The sequence below is a fragment of the Pimephales promelas genome, chromosome 12 (genome assembly GCF_988280905.1).
Source record: "Pimephales promelas chromosome 12, fPimPro1.hap1.1, whole genome shotgun sequence".
Lineage (NCBI taxonomy): Eukaryota > Metazoa > Chordata > Actinopteri > Cypriniformes > Leuciscidae > Pimephales > Pimephales promelas.
In genome coordinates this window covers 15,240,463-15,264,424 of record NC_142780.1, presented here as the reverse complement: position 1 = coordinate 15,264,424, position 23,962 = coordinate 15,240,463, and the positions used below count along the sequence as shown (strand labels likewise).

Here is a 23,962-nt window from a genome sequence, read left to right as displayed (position 1 = left end):
AAGTTAACTTAAAAAATAAGTAACCTGGCTGCCTTAAAATTTTAAGTTCCTTGAAATGGATAAATTGAGTTAATACAATGAAGGAGATTGATTTAATCAATAGAAGCTCAACATATTATGTTATCTGAACTACACAAATTATCTAAGCTGATTTGACAAAATAAAAAATGTTGTGATTACAAATCATGAAAATATTTTTTTTACAGTGTGCTTGATGTTTTTTGAAAATGTAAAAAAAAGTTTTCTGTGAAGGGCAGGTTTAGGGGAAGGGTTAGGATCATTTTTGTACAGTAGCCTATAAAATCATTATGTCAACAAGGAAAGTCCCCATAAAACATGAAAACCCAACGTGTGTGCCTCTGCATTGTTTTAAATCAAATGTGCTGGGAAGCATAGGCCTATTTCACACACAATCATACTTTAGTTTATACCTCTGGAAAGTTGACCAAAGCCATGATTATATCTTATATATACACTAGCTTCGGCTAACTCTGGCACAAAGCATCTCTTCGCAAGACTAATGTATTTTGTGCACTGTCCCTGATAAATAAAAAATAAAAAAATTAAATAAAAAAAAAAAAAATATATATATATATATATATATATATATATATATATATATATATATATATATATATATATATTTTTTTTTTTTTTTTTTTTTACAAATTCTGAAGTGTCCAAGCACAAATTCTTACGAAGCAGGACTAGTGTGTAGTAATTCCTATGAGTAATTCATATCAACAGGTATGACGTGTGTCAGTGGGCCCTCCTCTCCCTCTCCTCCTGCGTTGCTCCAGCTGCTGCCGCTGCTGCTGTTGTCTGCCTGCCTGACGGTGTGTGCGTGCGTGCGATCTCCTTTCCGCTCGCACCGTGCTGCTGCTCTTCAATGTAGCAAAGACCATGACAGGCATCGCCGCCGCCTCCTTCTTCTCCAACATTTGCCAGTTCGGAGGCTGCGGACTGCATTTCGAGTCGCTGGCCGAGCTCATCGTGCACATCGAGGATAATCACATCGGTAAGTGCGCTCGCGGAAACAGAATCGGTGCCGCTGCAGCGCGCGCAGCAATGGCCGGCTCGCTCACTTCCTGCGTCGCAGCGGCGCTGTTGCTAGGTGTGGTGAAGCGCTGGGACTTCAGTGTTTTGCTCGATTTCGTGGCGCTTATAGGTATCGATAGCACCAGTTCTGAACTCATTCGGGGTTTGTTAAGCCCCTTCAATGTGACATGGTCTGAACGTGTAAACACAAGCGGTGGTATTACAATGTGAATGTTATTTTCTGCGCAAGGCCCCCATACACGGAGCTGCTGCTGAGATGTATCCATCTCACCCGCTCAGAGCAGCTCATAAACACTAAACGCATGAATAATACGGATTAACGCCCCCCAGAAGTGATTAAATACATTACTAATGCACCATCAGAGCTTCCTTGAATGCTAAATGTAACGGGTACGTGCGGTCATGATCCTTGCGTCATAATAATGATGTGCAGTGATCATGATGGACATGCAAATGATTAATAGGCTATAATAACACGCACACAATAGAAAGCAGAGGCATATCAGCATCAGACTATGCGAGTAGGTGTTAACTTATAAATTCATGCCCAGATTAGGCTATGTATTATGTTGTGTGTATTAATGGTGTATTACAATGTCCTATATGAAATATAACACTATGATGGCTCTCAGTTGTCTGGTCAACAATCCAGTATCACACATTTTCTTAGAGTAAAAAAAAAAAGTAATTGTGTTTATTACTGTTAAAATAAGTCACATTTTAAAATAAAAAAGGCATAATTGTGAGAAATAAAGTCAGACAAAATATGCTGAAATATATTTAAAAATGTTTAACTAATTAGAATGTATTTGGTTGAAAAGTTAGCCTACTTAGGGACTGTTTACACGACACCATTTTCAAAACGTTTTTGGCCATTCGTTTAGGACAGCGTTTTAGGTTTGCTTTTAACGGGTTTCAAAGTGCAAGTTTTAGAAAACAGTTCATAAAAAACGAATCTCTGAAAACAATGACGTAGTTTTTCTTCGCCATCTAATGACCTGGTAGAAGAATATACTGCATTTTTAGTCTTTTTTGTTTTTTCGTTTTCGCGGATCATTTCGACATCTGTACGAGGAAAACTCAGAGGAAATAATTTTTTGTTTTAAGCATATCGTTGATGTCTATACGTACCCTATTGCATTAAGATTTCACTTGTTTCATGACTGGATGTTGATGAATCAAAATGTAACAGTCACTTGTCGCCACCTACTGGTGTAACAATGTGATACAATCATTGAACCGCGAAGACTAAGTTACTTTCTAATGGAGATCTGCTCAGTTGATCGCTAATGTAGACATTGTATATATCCAAACTTTAAACTTTTATCCCAGTACTTTTGCGATAATATGAATGTTTGTAAGACAGAAATAAGGATACTGTGTAGTTGAAAAGACTGTTTGTGAAGTGGTTTCATACATGACTGCTTTCTCTGGCTCAAAGGCAGTGCGCGAACACAGATGTTCTGAATGTCCCAGTGTGATTTTGCCAAAGGTTTAATAGACACAGCTGAATCGTTGTCATTTAAGAGTAAGATCGTGTGGGTGTTTGAATCGAGATCACACATTTTTAACGATTATTGCTGCACAGAACGTGCAGATCTTGGTCATCAGGGTCTGATTTGTTGTCATTCAGGGGTCGCACTGGGGTCAGGAAACCCTTTTGAATCCCAGCCTACAGAACTCTTATCCAGTAGGCTCAAGGCCCTTTTATGCCCTGTATTGCCTTGCTGAATCAATAAAGTGTTATGGTTATCTTAATGCAGAAATAACTGTATAGATGTGTGCTTGTAAATGTGTGATAAATAAAATGGGTTCTTGGGCTGTTAGATACACGGAAATAGAGCGAAAGTAAACATGAAATGACTGAGGGCCTCTAAGTGACGTCTGAAAATGTAAACATAGCGAGATGGAATGCTGGTTTGCTTTGAGCACAGCGGAAAAAGGGTATTACATACCTGTCTGTCATTATCAATATGATGTCTTGATATCTTTCATTTTCTTGTGATCTAGTCTCTATAGTGCTGATGATGAATGTCTCAGTCAAGGGTGCTGGATCTGGACTTTGCTGGTGAACTACCTGTCCAGTAGACTCTGGCAGGAGCCTGTGTGGATTTGTAAGGAGAAATCTGATTTCTAGAGATAACCAACCCCCCCCCCCCCCCTCCTCTATGGTGACTGATGTTCCCTGTTAGCTCAGCTGGTCTGTGAGAGGGAGATCAGGAGAACTGGTGGAAATCATCAGTCCAGTCAACCGTTTTAGCCTGAGGTGCTTTCTGCCATCAATACACACTCTGCAGCTCAAAGACTTAGCAGTTGAATGCATTTTTGCCATGTGTGCATCACTCTTTGAAAGTTTAGTGTGCTATCTCACAGAGTTTGTCAAATCAAAATTGACAATTATTATTTTTTATGGAATATTGCAGTGTTTATTATGAATTGATTTAAAGAACAACTCCGGCGCAAAATGAACCTTTGGTCTAATTACACATTGTTACCTAGTCAACCGCTATCTGAGATTTGTTTTCATGATTGCCGAATGTAAATAGTTTTATCTCTAAAAACAGTTTAGCCTATAACGCTAGTATAATGCTAGTATATAGGGCATAGAGTAATGACAAATAAAAATCGCTTGTTATTACCACTAACAAGGCTCAAAATAGCCCCACAGTAACACGGTAGCATAATAAGGGTCCCTACATTCAAACCGTAGCATTGAGAACTTTGTCAGTGTCCATACAGTTTAATAAGAAGATATGTTACACACAGTCAACTTCGCGAATACAGGAAGAAGCCATCTTCGAAAAATAGTCTCTACCAGTCGATCTACGAGCGCCGATCCAAGTGCACTGAACTGTGCAGAATCTCATATGGTCCGTTGTTTCCAGAAGAAACAAAAACACAAACCGTTTTCTTCTCTTCAATATGTACATGTAGCCTACTGTTCGCGCTCAGCTTATCATCTTATTCACATCTCACCAGTGCACATGGTTTGGCGTTCGTAGATCGACTGGTAGAGACTTTTTTTCCAAGATGGCTTGTTCCTGAATTCGCGAAATTTACTGTGTGTATAAAATATCTTCTTATTGAACTGTACGGACACTGACAAAGTTCTCAATGCTTCGGTTTGAATGTAGGGACCCTTGTTATGCTATCGTGTTAGTGTGGGGCTTTTTAGTGGTAATAACAAGCGATTTTTATTTGTCATTACTCTATGCCCTATATACTAGCATTATACTAGCGTTATAGGCTAAACTGTTTTTAGAGATAAAACTATTTACATTCGGCAATCATGAAAACAAATCTCAGATAACGGTTGACTAGGTATGTGTAATTAGACTAAAGGTTCATTTTGCGCCGGAGTTCTCCTTTAATGAATGGTCAAAAACAAGTCCCACCCCACAAAATTGTTTTTGTCCGAGAAGCCATTTCACTGGTTATATGTCACAAATAGAGATGAGAAGACTCTTTCATGCTGACTTTAAAGTAAGGCGGAAGTATTTGCAGAATTATGGCATCTAATGGCTCGTATAAGTTATAGTTAGAGATTAATTATATTTTTCATTATCAATCCATATTTTGTATATTATTTGTATATGATATTTATATTATTTTTTTATTAATTTGATTATTTCATTCATTTTTCTTATTATATTTTTATAATGAATACATTTTACTTTATTTTGATAAATCAGTGTTGATTTTAATAATGGTGGATCCCTAACATGGTCTTTAATGTCTGATCTAAACTAGGCCTTCCTGTAGTTTGAAGTGTCAGATGCTAAAGGCTTGTTTTCAAATTAGATATTTTACATGCAAGTAGGTCATAAAGATTGTACAGGAGATATAGTAAGGGAACATTTTGCATACTATATCTTCCAAATCATCTGCAGTTGACCCAGTTCACAGGACGCAGTGAAATCGCACAATTTATATTCACATTAAAATGTAATATTTTGAATTTCTGTACTTGGCCCAACCTATGTTGAGGTCCACACAACCTACGTTCAGTCACGCGACATTGATCTGAAGTGGAATAACAGCGACTGAAGGTTTTATCTAGTGATTGGGACCACTACTATGCTTAGTAGATGAGAGGCACCAACGAACGGCCCAATGTCAGTGGTAAAATTAACATTAATACTTTCCTTTTTAGCAGAATTAACCTTATGCTAAGTACATTTAAAGGAGCAATGTGTAAAAATTTGAGTATCTATTAACAGAAATGCAATATGACATCCATAACTATGTTTTCAGTAGTGTATAAAGAATTTACTTAATGAACCGTAATGTTTTTATTACCTTAGAATGAGACATTTATATAACCACAGGCACCTCCTTCTGTGAAGGTCGACATATTGTGACGTCAAGTTTCTACCATAGCCGACAGTGAAACAGAGCGTGTTTCGTCACTACCTTGAAAGAGAAGCAGTAGAAAGCTAGAAGCTAGCCATAAACACTGTGAGTAGTGTCTTTTCCCTTGTGAATGGTGTACAATAAGTAGTTGGATTGTTTCATGTAACTTAGTTCTTCTCCCTCGCTGTGTTATGGCTTTGTTATGTGGGGATAAATGTGCTGGTTACGTTCGTGAGACAGCTGATTAGCACTCCGCAAAACAGTATGTAACAGGAATCACCAACCCGTCGATCGCGGTCGACAAGTCGATCTTGGAAGCATTTTTAGTCGAGAGAGTTCAAAGAGAAAAAAATCTGAGAAAAATGGTACTGTAAATGGTGTCTAGGGGATGCGGAGGCACACACGCTGTTACAATTATGCCATTTTTGCCGCGCACACCTTTGGGCTCATGCGGACACGTCGAGTTTAAATAAGGCTTTACGCTTTAACCAGCTCAGCCACATTAACAGCTCATATTTAGCCAGCTAAACTTTTACTACCCTTTTAGAAAAAGATATAGTTACATATTTTCATGTGGTTTTTCTCCCTCACTGTATTATGGGTTTGCTATTTGGGGAGAAATGTGCTGGTTACGTTTGTGAAACAATCAGCTGATTACTATTATTATATTAAGACCCTTTATCCTCACCTGACTATGGCTTTTTAAACTTTATCCATGATGTGGTTTATAATGGACAGTGGTACAGAAACAGTGACGATGTTACACACTCTTGGCTTACTCTCGATATTCTCTGCTGTCTCAGACAATGATATGTTTGTCCCGTTTTAGCCACCGTAGCTTCTTCAAAAGGGAGGGGTGAGCAGTGGTTTGAGCCCTTAGTGTAAACTCGCAACCGAACCACTAAATGTTGTTAAAAATCACACACTGCACCTTTAAGCAACCTCCACACATAGTCGTCTTGTCTCTATTACAACCAATGTGGATATGCACAGGGAGAGATCATTGAGCAAGTCTGACTTACGTAGATGGGAGGGTTAACGGTAGAGGACAAATTCTAATTATGGGTTACCCATACTTGGCCTTTAAGTTTAAGTTCCTTTTTGTCCATGTTTTCTCCATCAACATTCCTGGAATTTAATCTCAAAATTGTTTACTGTTTGTTTTGTAATGAGGATGTTCTGTTGGATCATAAACGCGTTACTCTGGCTCCACTGTAGTTTAGTATGTAGTATATTGTGTTTGTTGTCGTATCATTTGATTTGCTTATGTCTGAAATCTTAATATAAAATTAAAAATATATTTACTACATATATTTGAAGTCATATATTACAAGTCTGTCACGACATGGTTGGTCATGGTTTTCAATATGGTGGCTTCCATGAGTGGGCGACCAGCCGAAAAAAAAAAACGATTTTATAGAAAACTAATACGTCCGTGTGGGTGAACTTAATTCTAATGACATTTCTCAAAAGTGTTGTTCATTCCTTTTGGTGTAAAGTGTTTTTTTTAAAGTCACCCTGTGATGTTTATATGTCTATGTGGTGTTTTTAATGTGGTGTTCACGAAAACGCCGTTTTGGGTGCCTGAAAACGCAAACTTTTGAAAACGGGTTTCAAAGCGCAAGTTTTTGAAAAACGGTCTCTGTGTAAACAACAAAAACACGAATCTCTGAAACCGATGATGTCATGCACATGCATATTAGGTTTATTCTACAGTGTTTTATCGCCATCTAATGGCCTGGTATCAGAATACTGCGTTTTTAGTCGTTTTCACGGATCCGTGTGAATGGGTATCGTTTTGACAATGGTGTCTATATGCAGAAAACTTAAAATTAAAACTTCTCCGTTTTAAGCATATCGTTGTTGTGTAAATGCACCCTAAATTAGGCAAGGGTGTAGTTACAGTCAAGCTATTTTAAGGCATGAATATTTTTTTTCAAGGAAAAAACATTTAAATATGTAATTGTGATTAAAGATGAGTATTAAGGGATAAAGTTATTGACAGGGGAGTGACTTTAAGTAGCAAATATTACAATGTGCATCTTTCAATTTTCATTTTTGTGTTTGCTGTAGTATTACTGTGGCTGAATGTTTTACAAAGACACGCAAAATGTCTAGTTGCCACAATCGCGGCAACACAAAAGAACACCGCTCTAACAAAATAAAGTGACCTAGAAAAACATTACCGCTCCACTCAGCACTCTTAAACCTGTCGTTCTGAAAACTGATAGCCTTAGCCTGCCTGCCTTTGTTTAGCTTATTTTCAATGAAGGATTTATGAGTTAAATTGCCCTGAGGACCATCATGTTTACATCTAAACTAAATGTGTCAACACTCTGCTGTGCCCCATTCTCTGATGGGATGAGATGGAGGTCGATCAGCTCTAGGTCGCTGACCTGAGGTGAGCTTGTTTTAATGCCTCTTCTGCTCTCTGATCGCACGTCTCGCATGTGTCCGGGGTGTTAGTTGAAGGAGAGTGTGGCTAAAGTGACTTATTACGCAGTAATGAGGCAATTAGTGTCCCATGAAACCCCTCCCTCACCCACAGCCCTGCTCCTGGCGAGGTGTGAAATCTGGCATGGCCCCACATAGGCCTGGAGCAAGCCTAATTACAAAGTGGGATGGTGGATTTTGGCCTCTCTTCCTTTTCATCTGGGGACCTGCTGCTAAAAACATTCTCTGTTTTAATTAACGCTCGGCTGAACAAAGCTCACACTCTAGCGGGTGAGGTGGGTTCATTGACAGGTGCTCTTGCGTCCAGTAGGGGGCGATGGCACGCTATCAGAGGAACTGCGTGGAGATTAGCGAGGTCGGGTGGAGAAATGTTGCCGATAGGCCTCATTGCTTACAACAAATGAGCTTGTGAAGTTTTAAGGTTGTAATGTTTTATCACCTTCGAATTTTCCTCCGTCTTCAAGCAAATTCTAGTTTGTGGTTGCCACGCTCTCTAGGGTTTGATTGTTATACGTTACGAAGGCAACGATGTAAATACGGGGAAAGAGAAGACGGGGTGTGCTTAAAACTTTTACTGTTCGTCCTTCTTGGTGTGGGTTCTGTAAGCAACGTGTCCTTCAAGAGATCCCTTCGAGGCTATTGCTGGATGTGACAATTTATGCGATTCTTTTTCGACTTCCTGCTCTTAAAATTGTGAATTTAAAACTGGCAGGCCTTGGCCTCTGAGGGGTTCACATTAAAAGTGTTAATATGACGTTGAGTTGATTTCGGAAGTTGAAAGGGTAACAGCACTCAGAATAATTTTGACTACAGTGTTGATCCTCCTGTTGATCGGAGACTATCATAAAGAATGCAGTTTAGCTCTTTTTTTTTTTAAATGCCACCTTTTCTGAAACATCTGGCTTTCAAAACTTTAGCTTCGTCCTGTTGGACAGAGGTCCAGTGTTTTTCTTCTTATTTATTTATTTTTATTTAAGATTTCAGTTTTGGTTGACTAGTAACCCTGCCAAGGTCTTCTGCTTTCAAGATGTCAGCTCTACAGGAGTGATCTCAGGTCTCTGAACAATGAACCTCTCTGAGTTCACTACACTGAGGGCTCCTGAAATGGCCTACGAAGAAAAAAAATCTCAACGGAAATAATAAATTTGAGCAGCGGTGACTGGTGCTCCCAGAGCTGCACCTGGTGAACCTAATTACCTCAAACCAACACCCCCTGTTCCCTCCCAGCCCTCCATCCAAACCCAGCGCAGGCCAGCTAATGACAGGAAGAGCTGATATTACCTGGATTAACCATGGCGGGGGGCTGCCGCTGATTTAGAAAGTGTGTGTCTGTCTGTGTGTTGTGATCTTCACACGTACGAGACCACCCATGCACATAGAAGCAGCTAAATAATGTATCTTCTGATTCTGAATGACAACAGGTTACATAGCGTCAACTACTAGTGTTCTTGGAGTTTTTGTAATCGATCATGATTTATCTTTCCATGTTTTATTAGGTAATAATCATTCTATCTTAGTCACATTGTAATATATTTCAATATTGACAACAATATTGAAGTAGTTCACTTTTAAAAAAAAAACTTTTGCTGATAATTTACTCACCCCCATTTCATCCAAGATGTCCATGTCATTCTTTCTTCAGTCGAAAAGAAATTAAGGTTTTTGATGAAAACATTCCAGGATTTTTCTCCATATAATGGACTTCAATGGGAACCAAAAGACAGTTTCAGTGCAAACTGATGAATAAGGGTCTTATCAAGCGAAACAATCGGTCATTTCCAAAATAAATAACAAAGTTTAAGTTTTATACGGTCAAATGGTCGCCTTGCTCTGTTCTGTGATGCGCGTTCGTGACTCTCCTGTTCGAACTCGTTTATCAGAATGAACTAATCTTTTTCCGAGTTGATTTCGAACCAATTGACACGAAAAAAGATTTGTTCATTCTGATAAACGAGTTCGAACAGGAGAGTCACGAAGATGCATGACTTGAACTGTCTTTTGGACCTTGAACCGTTTGGTTCCTATTGAAGTCCATTATATGGAGAAAAATCCTGAACGTTCAAAAACCTTAATTTCTTTTCGACTGAAGAAAGAATGACATGGATATCTTGGATGACATGGGGGTGAGTAAATTATCAGCAAAAGTTATTTAAAGTGAACTACTCTTTTTATGCTCATGATACCTAATGTGTCTGGTAGAGTAAAAAGAGGATTGTGGGTGGGGAAAAAGAGTGGAGAATACACTGTTGACTAGCTTGTGTCTGAATCGCCATTCACTATTTCTTACATTACTCAACCAATATAGTTCACAGTATAGGAGTGAATGACAACGAGTGAGTGAATTCGGACTCTGAGTGCGCCGAAAGCCCTGCCGTAATTAAAATATTTAGCCCAGTTGTAATTAAAATATTTATCCTGAACTCTGTCATGGAAACTAGCATGTATAAACCACAATTAAACAATAATAAATTAAAAAGGAATTTATGTCTGTATGATATTACGCTTTAGCCACATTGGACCAGCAGTTTGTAAAATGGATGGATGGATGATTCAGCTGTCGGCTACATCTTTTGGTCAGACGTGGGAATTCATTGGGCGCGTGACTCACAGTGCATTATGGGTATTTTCTAGCCTTTGAGCGAACATCTGTTGTGCATTTGTTATTGAGGTGCATTGTGGGATTGAATGAGTGCACTCAATAACGTCCACTGTGGTTTTTGGACACAACCATAAATGGTTGTTCCCTCAAATTGTGCCCTATTTAAGGGTATAGGGGCGATTTCCGAAAGATTAAACAAACACAAATTCACACAACTACACTATGAATTCCAAGAAATTCTGAAAATAGTGCCACTCTCACATGTGTTTTTACTTTAAATAAGTTATGTATGATATATGGTTATCGCCGTATGCTGATATTGGGGATTTTTAAAGGTTTTGTTCAGCGTTGGACATTTAATTGTGCTTAATATTTTTACATTGGGGTATTTTTTATAGAATTTATAAAAATTGGTGAATGTAATTTTTAGCAAATCTCCAAATGAAAATTAATTTTACTACTGTAAATATAGAATTTTTCAATATTGTCTGTTATGACCCAGAACATGAAAATAATTATCGATTTATTATCAATAAATCACACTGATTGTCATATTTAAATCTCATTAACTCAAAACTCAGATAATCTTATTGCTGGTAATATGCTTGTTTATTTTAATGGGCAGTATACAGATATCTAGAGAGTAGGGTGACCAATGTCCATTTTAATACTATTATATATAATGCAGATATATATTATGTAATACAACTTTATGATGACAACTGAGATGTGTAAAATAAGTATTCACCAATTTTGTTAACAATTAAAGGGGCAGTTCACCCAAAAATTCTGTCTGATTCTGTCATAATTTTCCTCCGTTGTTCCAAACCAGATTTACTTTCTTTCTCCGGGGAACACGTTTTTTTTTCTTTTTTTTTTCTTTTCTTCAGTTTTTTTTTTTTTAATAGAATATGGTATAATACAATATGATACAATAAAAGTGTTATTTCTTGTTCCATAAAAGAAAGTAAGTCGTACAGGTTTGGAATATGACACGAGGTTAAACTCAGTAAATGATGACAGAATTTAAATTTTGGGTGAACTGTCCCTTTAAATTCACTGTTGTAAGCAAATGCTTATCTGTGAGTAAGGTTGTCAGTTGATTTTGAAGTTGGAACTAAGACTGTTTGAGATTGTCAGATGAAATTGTTAGCCTAATTGGCCAAACTGTCTGTAGATCTATTCAACCTCTGAAAGTGTTCCTGGTCTTAGTGAAATAATGTGTATGTGTGTGTGAGAGAGAGACCACCATGGTAGACCACCTGTTTGTGTACTTGTGGACCACCTCTCCCCGTAATGGGTCTCTGGTAGGCAGCAGCTCTGGGGCCCCTTAGTGAATTCAGGCCCTAAGGAACCTTGCCAATCCTATGTGTGATTTACGGAGTGTGTGTGTGTGGATTGATCCATGTGTGTGTGACTATATGCAGGTCTTCTTGTTTCGCCTCTTCAGGGGCTTTTTGCCTGCACGGGTCATATGCACATGCACAAAACTCCTTTATCTTGGCATAGGAACAGTGCGGAGACTAATAATGTGTGTGTGTGTGTGTGTGTGTGTGTGTGTATGGCAGAAAGCTGTGGGGTCTTCTCACAGTAGTTAAATCAATGCTAATGAAACACTTTAGCTGAGGTGCGGGCCGAGCTGAAAGCTTTAAACAATGAACTGAGACGGAACGACACACCTACATCCTACCTGCACTCCAAGAACTCTAGCTTTCAAATGCCGACCGAAACCAACCCCACACTGGCCCATATAATGCCATCGTCTGTGCTGTACAATGAAGCATCATGTTTTTGGACAATTCACATTTTATGACAAAATGACCACCTCATGTTTTCTTGATCGGAAAGTTACCCAGTTCTCTATCTCATGAAAAAAAAAACTTAAATTTATAAAACTTTTAGGGAAGAAAATGGGGCATAAACAGAATATAAATGTATGTACAAATGTACAAAAACATGAATGGAATTGTACAAATTTGAAAATGAAACATCTTCTCAAACATAAAAAAAAGATTTTGTTAATCGGAAGTTGATGAGTTGAATGGTTGTATTTTGCTTTAGAGTGGATCAGTTGGGTTCCTGAAGTAAAAACACATTTTCTCCATAAGGAAATTGACTTTGATCGATAACTTATTAACCTTATGTGAGCTACGAGGTTGTTAAAGGTTAAACTCTTGGCTTACTCTGACTATTCTCTGCTGTCTCAGACGACGAGCCCTAATAGTGGAACTCGCTACCGAACCGCTTAGATGTCGCTAAAAGTCACACACTGCACCTCATAGCATTTGCCTCTGCTGAATTCATCTAACTGCTTTATTTCAGCTTTTTTTGTATAATCATGTTAAAAAAATACATTACCCATGATGCTGTACAGAATTAAACCAATCAGAAAGTCTAAATAGCTCTCTAGCTCCGCCCACTCCAATGAAGCACTGCTAATGACATAATTGAGTTGATAAATGTTAAAAAAAAAATGTTTTGCTCAAAATCAAAGTGTCATGATTCACCTTGTAGCTGATTGACATGATTCATGGCTTTTAACTTTTTAACGGTTTTGAAAAATGAATGGAAAAAGTGGGCGGGTTGCACTCTTTTGCAGTGATGTCATGTGAGTGACAGGTTTTCCCGCCCTCGCGCCAGTAAATACGTCATTAGAGGTGTGGCAGCAAGTGGTAGGCGAAGTTGTCTTGAAAATAGATTAAAAAGGGCACATAACTGAACAGACAAATTTAATGCGAGATCTGATCAAATATTCGTGCCGAACATTTGTGTGAGTGTGACTGAACCTTTACCCACAAATTCTTTAAAACTTTAAAAACCGTTGCACAACAACCAGGTGGCATGTCTATGCCTGCGTAGCTAATTATGAGGTGACAGGCAGGGCAGAGCCACGGTATGTGTGATGCCATGCTGGCCGGAATCGCAGGTCTCACACGCCGGGGTGCCGCATGGTGTCGGGGAGCTGAGACAAATATGGTTCGGGTTAAACGGGGCAGAAAGAAATGTTTACTCACAGCAGAAGCATAAAAAGAGGCATTGAGACGCATCACGGGGGTGCTCAGGGGAGGCTCATTAGATGAAACCGTGTTTTGGCAATGCTTGCGGTTAATGGTGTTGGAGAATGCCCTAAGAGACAGGCATCTGAAAAACATTAGCCTACCCTGGCAGAGCCGCTGGTATGCGGGCACCGCCGACCACAGAAGGGACGTTAAGCGGATTTTTGCTCTTGTAGGCAATGGAACGCAGTTTGGTGACGTTTTAGCTGGGCAATGTGTTCGAATGGAATCTTAAAATAATGACAAGCCAGTGTACTTACTTAACCTAGAATGTTTGAAGAAATAATTGTATTATACACATTCGCCACAAGGTGGCAGCGTAGTCCACAGTGGAGCATCAGGCAGGGACGCTTCGTGAGAGCATTGACCACATAATAAAGAGGCCGTTTTGACAGAACAGACCCAAAACAGCAGATATCATTGTTTTTAAAGTCGACTCTTCAGTATTCATAACTAAAACCAAGACAAAATCTATCTTTCCCCTTTGGGCATTTGGATCCAGTTGGAGGTGGATCTGGGTGGCCCTGGAGTGCAGAAAATGAGCACATCTGGGAGGAATGGCAGGCAGAGAGCTAGTTGAGTGTGGTGTGACACTAACCAAATGGCTGTCTTAAGTTTTACCAAACAGCTATTGGATACGCTCTTCATAGCCCAGTCCAGTCTCTCTCTCATGCATACGCTCTGGGAAACGCTGATTTATTCTGCCGCTAAGCAGAGTTTAATGAAAAAAACTTGATTAATGGAGCTAATTGCCATCTGCAAGTGATTGTGGACATGTTGTGTGGCAGAATCTAGTATTGAGTTTGAAAGTCAATGACTTTAACAATAAAGTGAGTAATAGCTTCATTCTGGCAATGACACGTAAGCTTCCATAAACTCACTGACTCTTGATGCCACAAAATGACTCTGGGGTGAGTGACACAGATTCAAACAGGTAAACAGTGCTGTCACATGAAGAGTTTTATGCTTTTTGTGAATGTTGTTCACATATATTTTCATGGTAGGCTACACTGAAAACCAAAAAGCCTCAAAGTGCTCTTGTTTGTTCTTTTGTGGTGTGTTTGTTTTTATCCGTGTCAGTCTAGTTGTGAATTATTTATCTCTCTGTTTGGTTTAGATACAGATCCTCGTGTGTTGGAGAAACAGGAACTGCAGCAGCCCACATACGTCGCCCTCAGCTACATTAACAGGTACAGTACTATGCCTATATATGGTATTATCAATATATACTGTATATAAGAGAAATATAATTACACATGAATGTACATATATATACATTATGCACACACAGATACATAAACATGCATGCATACATATATATATATATATATATATATTTACACATATGTAAAAGTTGTGTATTTTTATTTCATATTTCATAGATAAAGAGAATTTTCATTTTCCCTTTAGAACGCTTACTAACAGAGTTACAATAGAGTCAAATTCCTAATAAATATTGTATTTTTTGACAAACGCCAAATTTTATTTGGATTATTTTTTGTGCTTTATTGTCCACAATGTATAAAATTTATTTTGGAAAAACATAAACATGTTTTATGAACAAAATACAAATGTAAAGATAAAACATAGTATGAAATGGTGTGCATTAAAATATTAAAAAGCATTAAAAATGTTACATATAGAAAAAAATTTGATTAATCAGTTAATTAATAGACTTTACTAATTTGTAGTAATTGGGTTTTTCAACCTTGAAACTTACTGTTAAGCAGCCAAATAACAAAGATGATTCCCGTCATCATATATGGGAGCAGTCTAACATTTTTCTTAATGGGATTCTGTATTTTCTGGGAAATGGCCGTGTGGTCAAGTCTCCACTACATCCGCTAAGGTCAGTTTATGAAGCTATAATGAACTTCAAACCAGCACCCAAATTCTCTTCATATACACTCAGTTCCACTCAACTCAGTTGAATGTGGTTTGTGTAGGAATACTCAGAGCTCCAGTGTTAAAAACAGCTTTAATAGTCTGAATGGTGGTGGAAATTCTTGCGTAATGGAGACACTTTTTTCCTTGTATTACTGCTTTAAGTTGGCTTCTAATGGTAATCTGTTAATTCCACACCTGCCTTAATAATATTTGTGTGAACATTTATGCTTAAATACAAAAATTTACTGACAGTATTATAATGCAACAAAATAACTTGGAGCAAACAAGGTGTTATGAGATGGATTTTAGACCCCATTAAATCAGCTGAATCACAACAAAACTCACCTAAAGGATTATTAGGAACACCTGTTCAATTTATCATTAAGAAAGAATAATTTATCATTATTTCAACTTTGACTGACATAACCACTTGTTACAACCAAGGTATGCAGCAAAGCATTTGTGAAGCCACAACACACAAAACCTTGATGGGCTACAACAGCAGAAGACCCAACCGGGCACCACTCATCTCCACTACAAATAGGAAAAAGCAAAATTGGACAGTTGAAGACTGGAAAAATGTTGCCTGGTCTGATGAGTCTCAATTTCTGTTGAGACATTCAGATGGTAGAGTCAGAATTTGGCGTAAACAGAATGAGAACATGGATCCATCATGCCGTGTTACCACTGTGCAGGCTGGTGGTGGTGGTGTAATGGTGTGGGGGATGTTTTCTTGCCACACTTTAGGCCCCTTAGTGCCAATTGGGCATCGTTTAAATGCCACGGCCTACCTGAGCATTGTGTCTAACCATGTTCATCCCTTTATGGCCACCATGTACCCATCCACTGATGGCTACTTCCACCAGGATAATGTCACAAAGCTTGAATCATTTCAAATTGGATTCTTGAACATCACAATGAGTTCACCGTACTAAAATGGCCCCCACAGTCACCAGATCTCAACCCAATAGAGCATCTTTGGGATGTGGTGGAACGGGAGCTTCGTGCCCTGGATGTGCATCCCACAAATCTCCATCAACTGCAAGATGCTATCCTATCAATATGGGCCAACATTTCTAAAGAATGCTTTCAGCACCTTGTTGAATCAATGCCACGTAGAATTAAGGCAGTTCTGAAGGTGAAAGCGGGTCAAACACAGTATTAGTATGGTGTTCCTAATAATCCTTTAGGTGAGTGTATATGACAGATGGTTCATTTGTATTGAAGAAAGCTGTAGCAGGTTGTACCAGTATTTTGGAATTGAGAGAAAATATTTCATTTTAACTTTATGTTCCTATTGTATATGGACACAGTACATCACTTGTTGGAAAGAATTGTGGGTCGTTGCTCACAGAACAAGTTCTTGCATTCAGACACAGATGAATGCAGCTGATCGAATGGAACAGAATGCAGATGTCTTAAGACATGTTTATTAAAGTTGAACCAAGAACGGTTTTAACTTGAAACAGACTCTTCCAGTCTAACAGCAAGGACGCCCGTCTGAGACATTTACACTACTATTCAAAAGTTTCAGATTTGAACGATTTGTCAATGTTTTTGAAAAAAGACTCTGATGCCAACCAAGGCTGCATTTATTTGATCTTAAATACAGTAAAAACTAGTGGTGTGACAAGATATAGTGCCACAATATTAAAATGTGACGATATTTCTCATGGAGGTGAAAAGCTGTCTGGTGATATCAGCATATTAAAACCACTTAAAGGGATACTCCACTTTTTTTTGGAAATAGGCTCATTTTACCATTCCCCCAGAGTTAAACAGTTGGGTTTTACCGTTTTCAAATGCATTCAGCCGATTTTCTGATATTTAGAAGAATATCAGTAACCAGACAGTTTCTGGTCTCATTGACTTGGAAGTCAATGGGACCAGAAACTGTCTGGTTACAGATATTCTTCTAAATATCAGAAAATCGGCTGAATGCATTTGAAAACGGTAAAACCCAACTGTTTAACTCCGGGGGAATGGTAAAATGAGCCTATTTCCAAAAAAAAGTGGAGTATCCCTTTAAAAATTATAATATAGCAGTGCTATTGTGAAATCACAAAAGCTGCGATTGAATTAAATAAACATGCACTACAGGTAAAGCGATTATATGCTTTTGATAATTTTCCGCCTTGTTATATGTATTTCAAGTCATTTTAAAGTCTATTGTTCACTTAGGTCTATTTTTATTACCACACAAAAAAATGATCTGATTACTCGATTAACAAAATAATCATTAGTGATAGCCCGGTTTCAAGAAACACTGGCGTTATCTTTGTCAATAACCTCATCGCATGGCTACTTTGCTATCTCAGACGCGGCCACCGTAACTTCTGTTAGTCGCAATTCAGAACCTCACCACTAGATGCAGCTAAAAATTACACAGTGCACCTTTAAATACATTCCTTTTTTTAATAATAACGTTCACTTCTCTCTCTAGGTTTATGACGGACGCAGCACGGCGGGAGCATGAATCTCTGAAGAAGAAAGTTCAGCCAAAGCTGTCACTCTCACTGACCGGCAGCCTTTCACGCAATAGCGTAGCCACGCCCCCCCGCCACAACAGCGGTAACCTCACCCCACCCGTGACCCCGCCCATCACGCCCTCATCTTCATTCAGGAGTAGCACCCCCACAGGTAGTCCCATCAAACACATGACACACGCACACATTATCTGTAACGGCTTTTTATGTGCTCTGTTTGGTGAATGCTTATTATGTTTCCTAGACAGATGAATTTTGGGTAATAACTGCATTAAACCTGCCATGCTTGTTTGATGTTCTCTTGTAATAGATAATAAAATAATCACAATCTGAGTCGCACACTGTTTTTTTTTTCATAGCTGCTGTTTCCCATGGCCTTCTCTGGAGCAACATGTGCTCTCTCTCCCACAATTAGATGTTTTGGGCATTTTATTTGTGTGGGTTTGGAACACAAACTGAATAGTCTCCAAATTACTGGTATCATACTATTACTGTGTGTTAACCTTCTTAGACCTTCTTATGCTTTCCAGACTCTTTCTCATAAAATGCAAATGCTTTGCTGGCTGGGCACAGTATTCTGATGAGGACTGTGAGAAAGATTACTGTACCAGTTTACCCTTAAAAAAATGAAATCACATGTTTACTGGCACAAGGGCGGGACAACCTGTCACTCGCATGAGAACACAGCAATAGCAAAGCACAACCATCCATTCAATTCTTGATGGATAAAATATTTACTTTTTCTTCTAGAAGCCTTTTCACTCTGATATACGTCACAATATGGAAGATGAGACCATTTCTGTTTCATGCCGACTTTAAAGTTTTTGTAGTTGCGCTGTGGTGGCTGATGGGAAATGCTGTTTTCTGGTTCTGGTGGTGCAGTGGTTAAAAATGTGGCCTGATAAGTTTTGAAGCATTGACTGTTCCATAACATGATCAATTACTAAATGATTCCTTGCTATGTGCTCTCAGGCAGCGAGTACGATGAGGAGGAAGCAGAATACGACGAGTCCGACAGTGACGAGTCATGGACCACCGAAAGTGCCATTAGCTCTGAATCCATCCTCAGTTCCATGTGCATGAATGGCGGTGATGAGAAACCCTTCGCATGTCCCGTGCCTGGATGCAAAAAGAGATACAAGGTAAAAGGACTTAAAGGACATAGGTTCAAGTGAATGATCTTCAAGACTAGAGAAATCCTGATAACTGACAAAAAAAAAAAAAAAAACGTATTGTTCAGGACATTTGTCAGGGTTTTGTTCTTAAAACACTCTTGTGTGTAGGACTTATTTCTTATGCATCTCATCCCAAGCCTCCATTGCTAATTCCAAAATGTCATTTTAGAGCTAGAAACTGAGGTTTAGCCTCTGATAGCAGTTATTAGAGGGAGAGAGATTAAGGCCGTGTGTCCACCAAAGCTTTTTCCACGCGCCTGGCGTATGTTTTCAATTGTTTTCAATGGAAGCGCCGCGTTTTTTAAACGCCATGAGCGTAACTTCCACGCTGAAGCGCCCGGCGTTTTTTACTTGTCGCTGGGAGTTGAAAAATGTTCAACTTTAGATAAAACGCAGCGCTCATCTCTGTCACATTTTACCCAGCCGTCCAATCACAGTGGAGGAGGGGCGGGACTAATACCACACCGACCAACTGTCACAACATTCAAACTGCTGCGGATATTCTGTATCATAGCAACGAAACGTCTCAACGTAAAAAACGCTGCGCTGCCAAAACGCTCTCAAGCGCCCAAAGCACGGCGTCTTCAGCAGAGCGTCTAGCGTTTTCAGCTGGCTAAAAACGCTTTGGTGGACACACGGCCTAAGCGTGTGTGAATTACCTGAGCCTGTGCATGTCTCAACAGTGTTTAACATCAGCATCTCTTCTAATAGTTTACATGTAAGTTTATCTGCTCCAAGAATAGCGCCGTTATTACCTTGCTTGTGAGAAATATCATGTAGCTTTTACGTTGCTAAACTATTTTATCGATTAAAATCATCAGAGTAGCGCTGACAACACGTTTCAGTTCCGTGACCGTACTGTATGTGTGTGCATTTGAGTGGGAGAAAGAGAATATGTGCTTTCCGTGCATGATAAAATGTTATTTTGTGGCAAAAAAACATGGAAATAATTTTGTCGTTTTTATCCTATTGTTTACTGTATTTATTTGCTAGGTCTGTGTCATTGTGGGCTGTTGTAGGCCTTTGAAATAAATGAAATCATTTGGCGAAGCGATTTGGAAGTGTAATGCGGTCAAACTGGAACTACTTTAGCCATGTTTCCCTGAAATAATTGCAGACCTTAGACTTAGAGCGTTTGTCAACCGATCAGATTCAAGATATATATATATATATGAAGATAAATGTATTGCCACCATTATTTAAACAAGTTTATTGAGGTTTTCATTCTCTAAAAAGCAAGTTTACAGCACACATGTGTCCATTAACAATACCGATCACCAGTGGCACAAATGTGATCAAACAGTGAATGCTGGCCTCTCATTGTTTAGCCGTCAAAGAATTTATTAACACTAAGAGCTGTAATGTGGGCAAGACTGGTAGCTTGACATACATTTTAAAGACATACATGCAGTCCACTGCAAGGCCTGTGTGTTTTATGAGATTTTCCACTGCCATCTGGTTCTGGCTGCTGAGATAAATGATGTACAGCCTGCGAGAGCTGCATTCAGGCCGAGGAAACGCATGATGACAGCCTGTTCAGATGTGGCTTTATTCGGGTTCTGTCAAACAGCTGACGGTTTCCTTCATGATTTCACACAACACTGGATGGTTTATATGTCTGGAATTATTAAAGGGCATTTTTAGTCACGCGTCATTTTGTTGATAACTATATGTTATAATATCAATACAGAATTGAAAACTGGTGATAATTGAATTGGATGTTTGCTCTGTTCCAGATAGGGACTGACAGAATTGTTCATGAAAACGGCACATAGAGCACATTTGCTGCTTACAGTCCCTAACTGAGTTTGCCTTGGACCTCAAAATCATTCCATTGGCTGAAAGAACTTTTGATGGATACGCTTTTCCTTTCCTGATTAGAAATCCTACATGCTGCTAACCAATTAGCTTGCTAGCTTAGCCTAAACCCAGCTACGCTAATGTTCAATTATATGTTTTTATACACTGCACTTTAGAGGTAGACCGAATAATCGGTCGGTCGATTAATCGGACGATTTTTGGCATTTTTTAACATAACCCGCATCGGCCAATATCCAAGTACACACTGGCCAAACAGTGTAAAGTGTGACTGTATTTCACTGTGGACTAAAAGGTCCAACAGCGGGATGCCGTTGTCTGAAGAACAACAGACAGATGGTGCGTTGTGGTGCATTTAAAGTTTTTGTAAAATATCATTTTCCCATCTGGTGTTTGTTTTTGTCGTTCAACAGCAAATTACTTGTGAAATACGTTATTGTTAGAAGTTAAATAAAATAAAATACAATAAATCTTATATATATATAAAAATTGAATCATTTAAAGTTTTTTTTTTTTTGTCCTTTTTGTGATATTTAGGTTATGTCCATTTGTCTTTGTCCGTCAACAAACAAAACAAACCAAAAATACATGTTTCAGGACATTTTTTTGAGAGGATAAAATGTTTTTGTTGAGAAAGTTTGTCTATGTTAAGTAATTATCATTTCTTTTACATTTTATCTTTCAAATAGAGGTTAAAAACCAAGCAAATATCGGCCAAAATAAATCGGCAGCATTAATCGGCCATCAGCCGACCCGGATTTCAAAAAATCGGCATCGGCGTGAAAAAAAACATATCGGTCGACCTCTACTACAATTTGGAACTAGATTTGTTCAATGCTTTTCAAAGAAATCAATACAGTAAATTACAATAAAAACATTAATATTGTGTAATAGTTTAGAACCACTACCATCTATTTTACGATTTTGAATTACGATTAATGACTTAAAAGTTTGTATATGTGTGTCTGTGTCCATGTGTATATAATGTATGTACAAATACACACACACAATTTTATGTTAGATGTGATATAACAGTTTTTACAGTATTAATTGTAATATATTTTAACATGTATTTTTTTGGAAAAAGCTATATTTTCTCTTCAATGTCAAATGATCCTTCAGAAATCATTTTAATATGCTGATTTGGTGCTCAGGAAATATTTATTATCATCAGTGTTGTGCTGCTTAATACTTTTGTGTAAACTGATACCTTTTTTCAGTATTAATTGGCGAATAGAAAGTTTAAAAAAACAGAATTTATTTGAATTAGAAATCCTTTGTAACATTGTCTTTGCTATCACTTATTTTATTAGAGATATTACTTTATTTAAAAATTCTTACTGACCTCACACCTGTGATTGGTAGTGTTTCTATTATAGATACAGTTTTGTGGGTCAATCAAAAAGCATCAGTGAATTGTTGAATTTTTCCTGTGGTCAATTATGGTGACTATCTGTTGTGGATAGTGGATGATTGTCTGTTTTGTGCTTTTCTCTTTTGCAGAATGTGAATGGTATCAAGTACCACGCCAAGAACGGCCACCGCACTCAAATCCGCGTTCGCAAGCCCTTTAAGTGCCGGTGTGGTAAAAGTTACAAAAGCTCTCAGGGGCTTCGACACCACACCATCAACTTCCACCCACCCGTCTCTGCCGACATCATCCGCAAGATGCAGCAGTAAAGAGTGCCAACATCACACACAGAACCACTCCAAATCCATCCGCACCAGCAGCCGTGGCTGTCCGTTAACTTCCATCCGTCTCGTCCGCAGAGTTTTGGAGGACATCCCAAAAAGATTTGTCTCGAGGACCTTTTTGTCTGTATTTTTTTTTTCAAGCCTTTTCCCCTGTTCATTCCACTCCTCATGAGGAGGAAACTTTCATCTTTTTATATTCCTCTTCCTCAGGGAAGACTCCCTGTATCATTCCGAACCTCCATGAGGAGGATTTGATCCAACCAATCCTTCAAAACACTACACTCTGAATTGCATGCTTTACTTTTTTGTTCATTTTGTATTATTTCTATTGCTTCTTTGTATCTTCAGTTTTGTATTTTTGCACATTCGCTATTATTTTTTATGCAAGGTGCTTATGATATGTTTGGAAAGGAGACGAGGAGACGGAAGACAAGGATTTGACGTGACGTCTGTGACTTGAAACCGTGAGATAGGAAACCCTCGAAAAGTCTGAATGTTTGTAATGTAACGATATCTACCCCTATATAAGCAACATTCATAGCTACAGATTGTGTATATACTATATTCTATAAGTGTTCATAGTCAGATCTAGATTCTATACTTTATTTCCTAAGTTTGATTTTGATTTTGTATATTTTCATCCGAACTTCAGAGATGGATTGATTATGGATGTGCAGTTGTTTTTTTCGGTTAATCTCAGAAAAGCACCAAATGACTCTCAGGTGACAAATCACCAGCATTTCACAACCATAATCCTGCCCGACTTCTTAGTATTTTAGAGTAAGCTGTTACACGCTTCCCGGGTCCGCTGTGGCCGGAGTGTTCTAGAGCGTTCTGGAACTCCACAGTGATCTTTAGGAGATCTGGTGAAGAACATAAAGCACTTTGTAGTGACCAGTTGCCAACTTGTTTAGGGCATTTTGTATTGCCAAGAAGTCTGATGCTGCAGAATGTTGCCTGCAAATCAGCTGCGAAATTCAAAGGACTGATGTGGCACTTTGGAGGTTTCTGCTTCTAAGGTTTTTCTTCTTTTTCTTTCTAGCTAAGGGAATCCATTCTTTTGCTATACCTCCAGTGTGCTTGTTAGTTGTGAGATTATTGAAACTGGTTGCCTTGAATTGTGGTACACCACAGCATTCCAGTACAGTATATGTGTAGCCAAGTGATTCAGATTGTCCGTCGACCCTGATTCTGGCTCGTCTCTGGAGTTGTCCGTGTGACCTTTTTTATTGGGAAGATGTATAGTTACAGCCAACCCAAAGATTCTCGAACATTGAATCGGAAAGGTACTTTTGGACTTCACAGCGATCACAGCCAGATCAGGGCCTGCCAATCACTCATTATGACATCACTGCATGGACGTTAATGTTGTTGGAATTG

General features: G+C 38.6%; 1 protein-coding gene across 1 annotated transcript; it reads left to right on the top strand.

Moving 5' to 3' along the window:
• Positions 1–774: 774 nt before the first annotated feature.
• On the top strand, positions 775–22,712 carry jazf1b (JAZF zinc finger 1b). Its single transcript, XM_039694527.2, has 5 exons — positions 775–1,018; positions 14,639–14,711; positions 17,852–18,048; positions 18,867–19,036; positions 22,391–22,712. The coding sequence occupies exons 1-5, from the start codon at positions 904–906 to the stop codon at positions 22,565–22,567; spliced, it is 732 nt and encodes a 243-aa protein (XP_039550461.1). The 5' UTR covers positions 775–903; the 3' UTR covers positions 22,568–22,712.
• The last annotated feature ends 1,250 nt before the right edge of the window (positions 22,713–23,962 follow it).

Excerpts from the sequence above, each read along its gene's own strand:
- jazf1b (XM_039694527.2), top strand. The coding sequence starts at position 904 with ATGACAGGCATCGCCGCCGCCTCCTTCTTCTCCAACATTTGCCAGTTC. Across the intron at positions 14,712-17,851 it reads GCCCTCAGCTACATTAACAG|GTTTATGACGGACGCAGCAC; the intron begins GTACAGTACTAT and ends TTCTCTCTCTAG. Across the intron at positions 18,049-18,866 it reads CAGGAGTAGCACCCCCACAG|GCAGCGAGTACGATGAGGAG; the intron begins GTAGTCCCATCA and ends ATGTGCTCTCAG.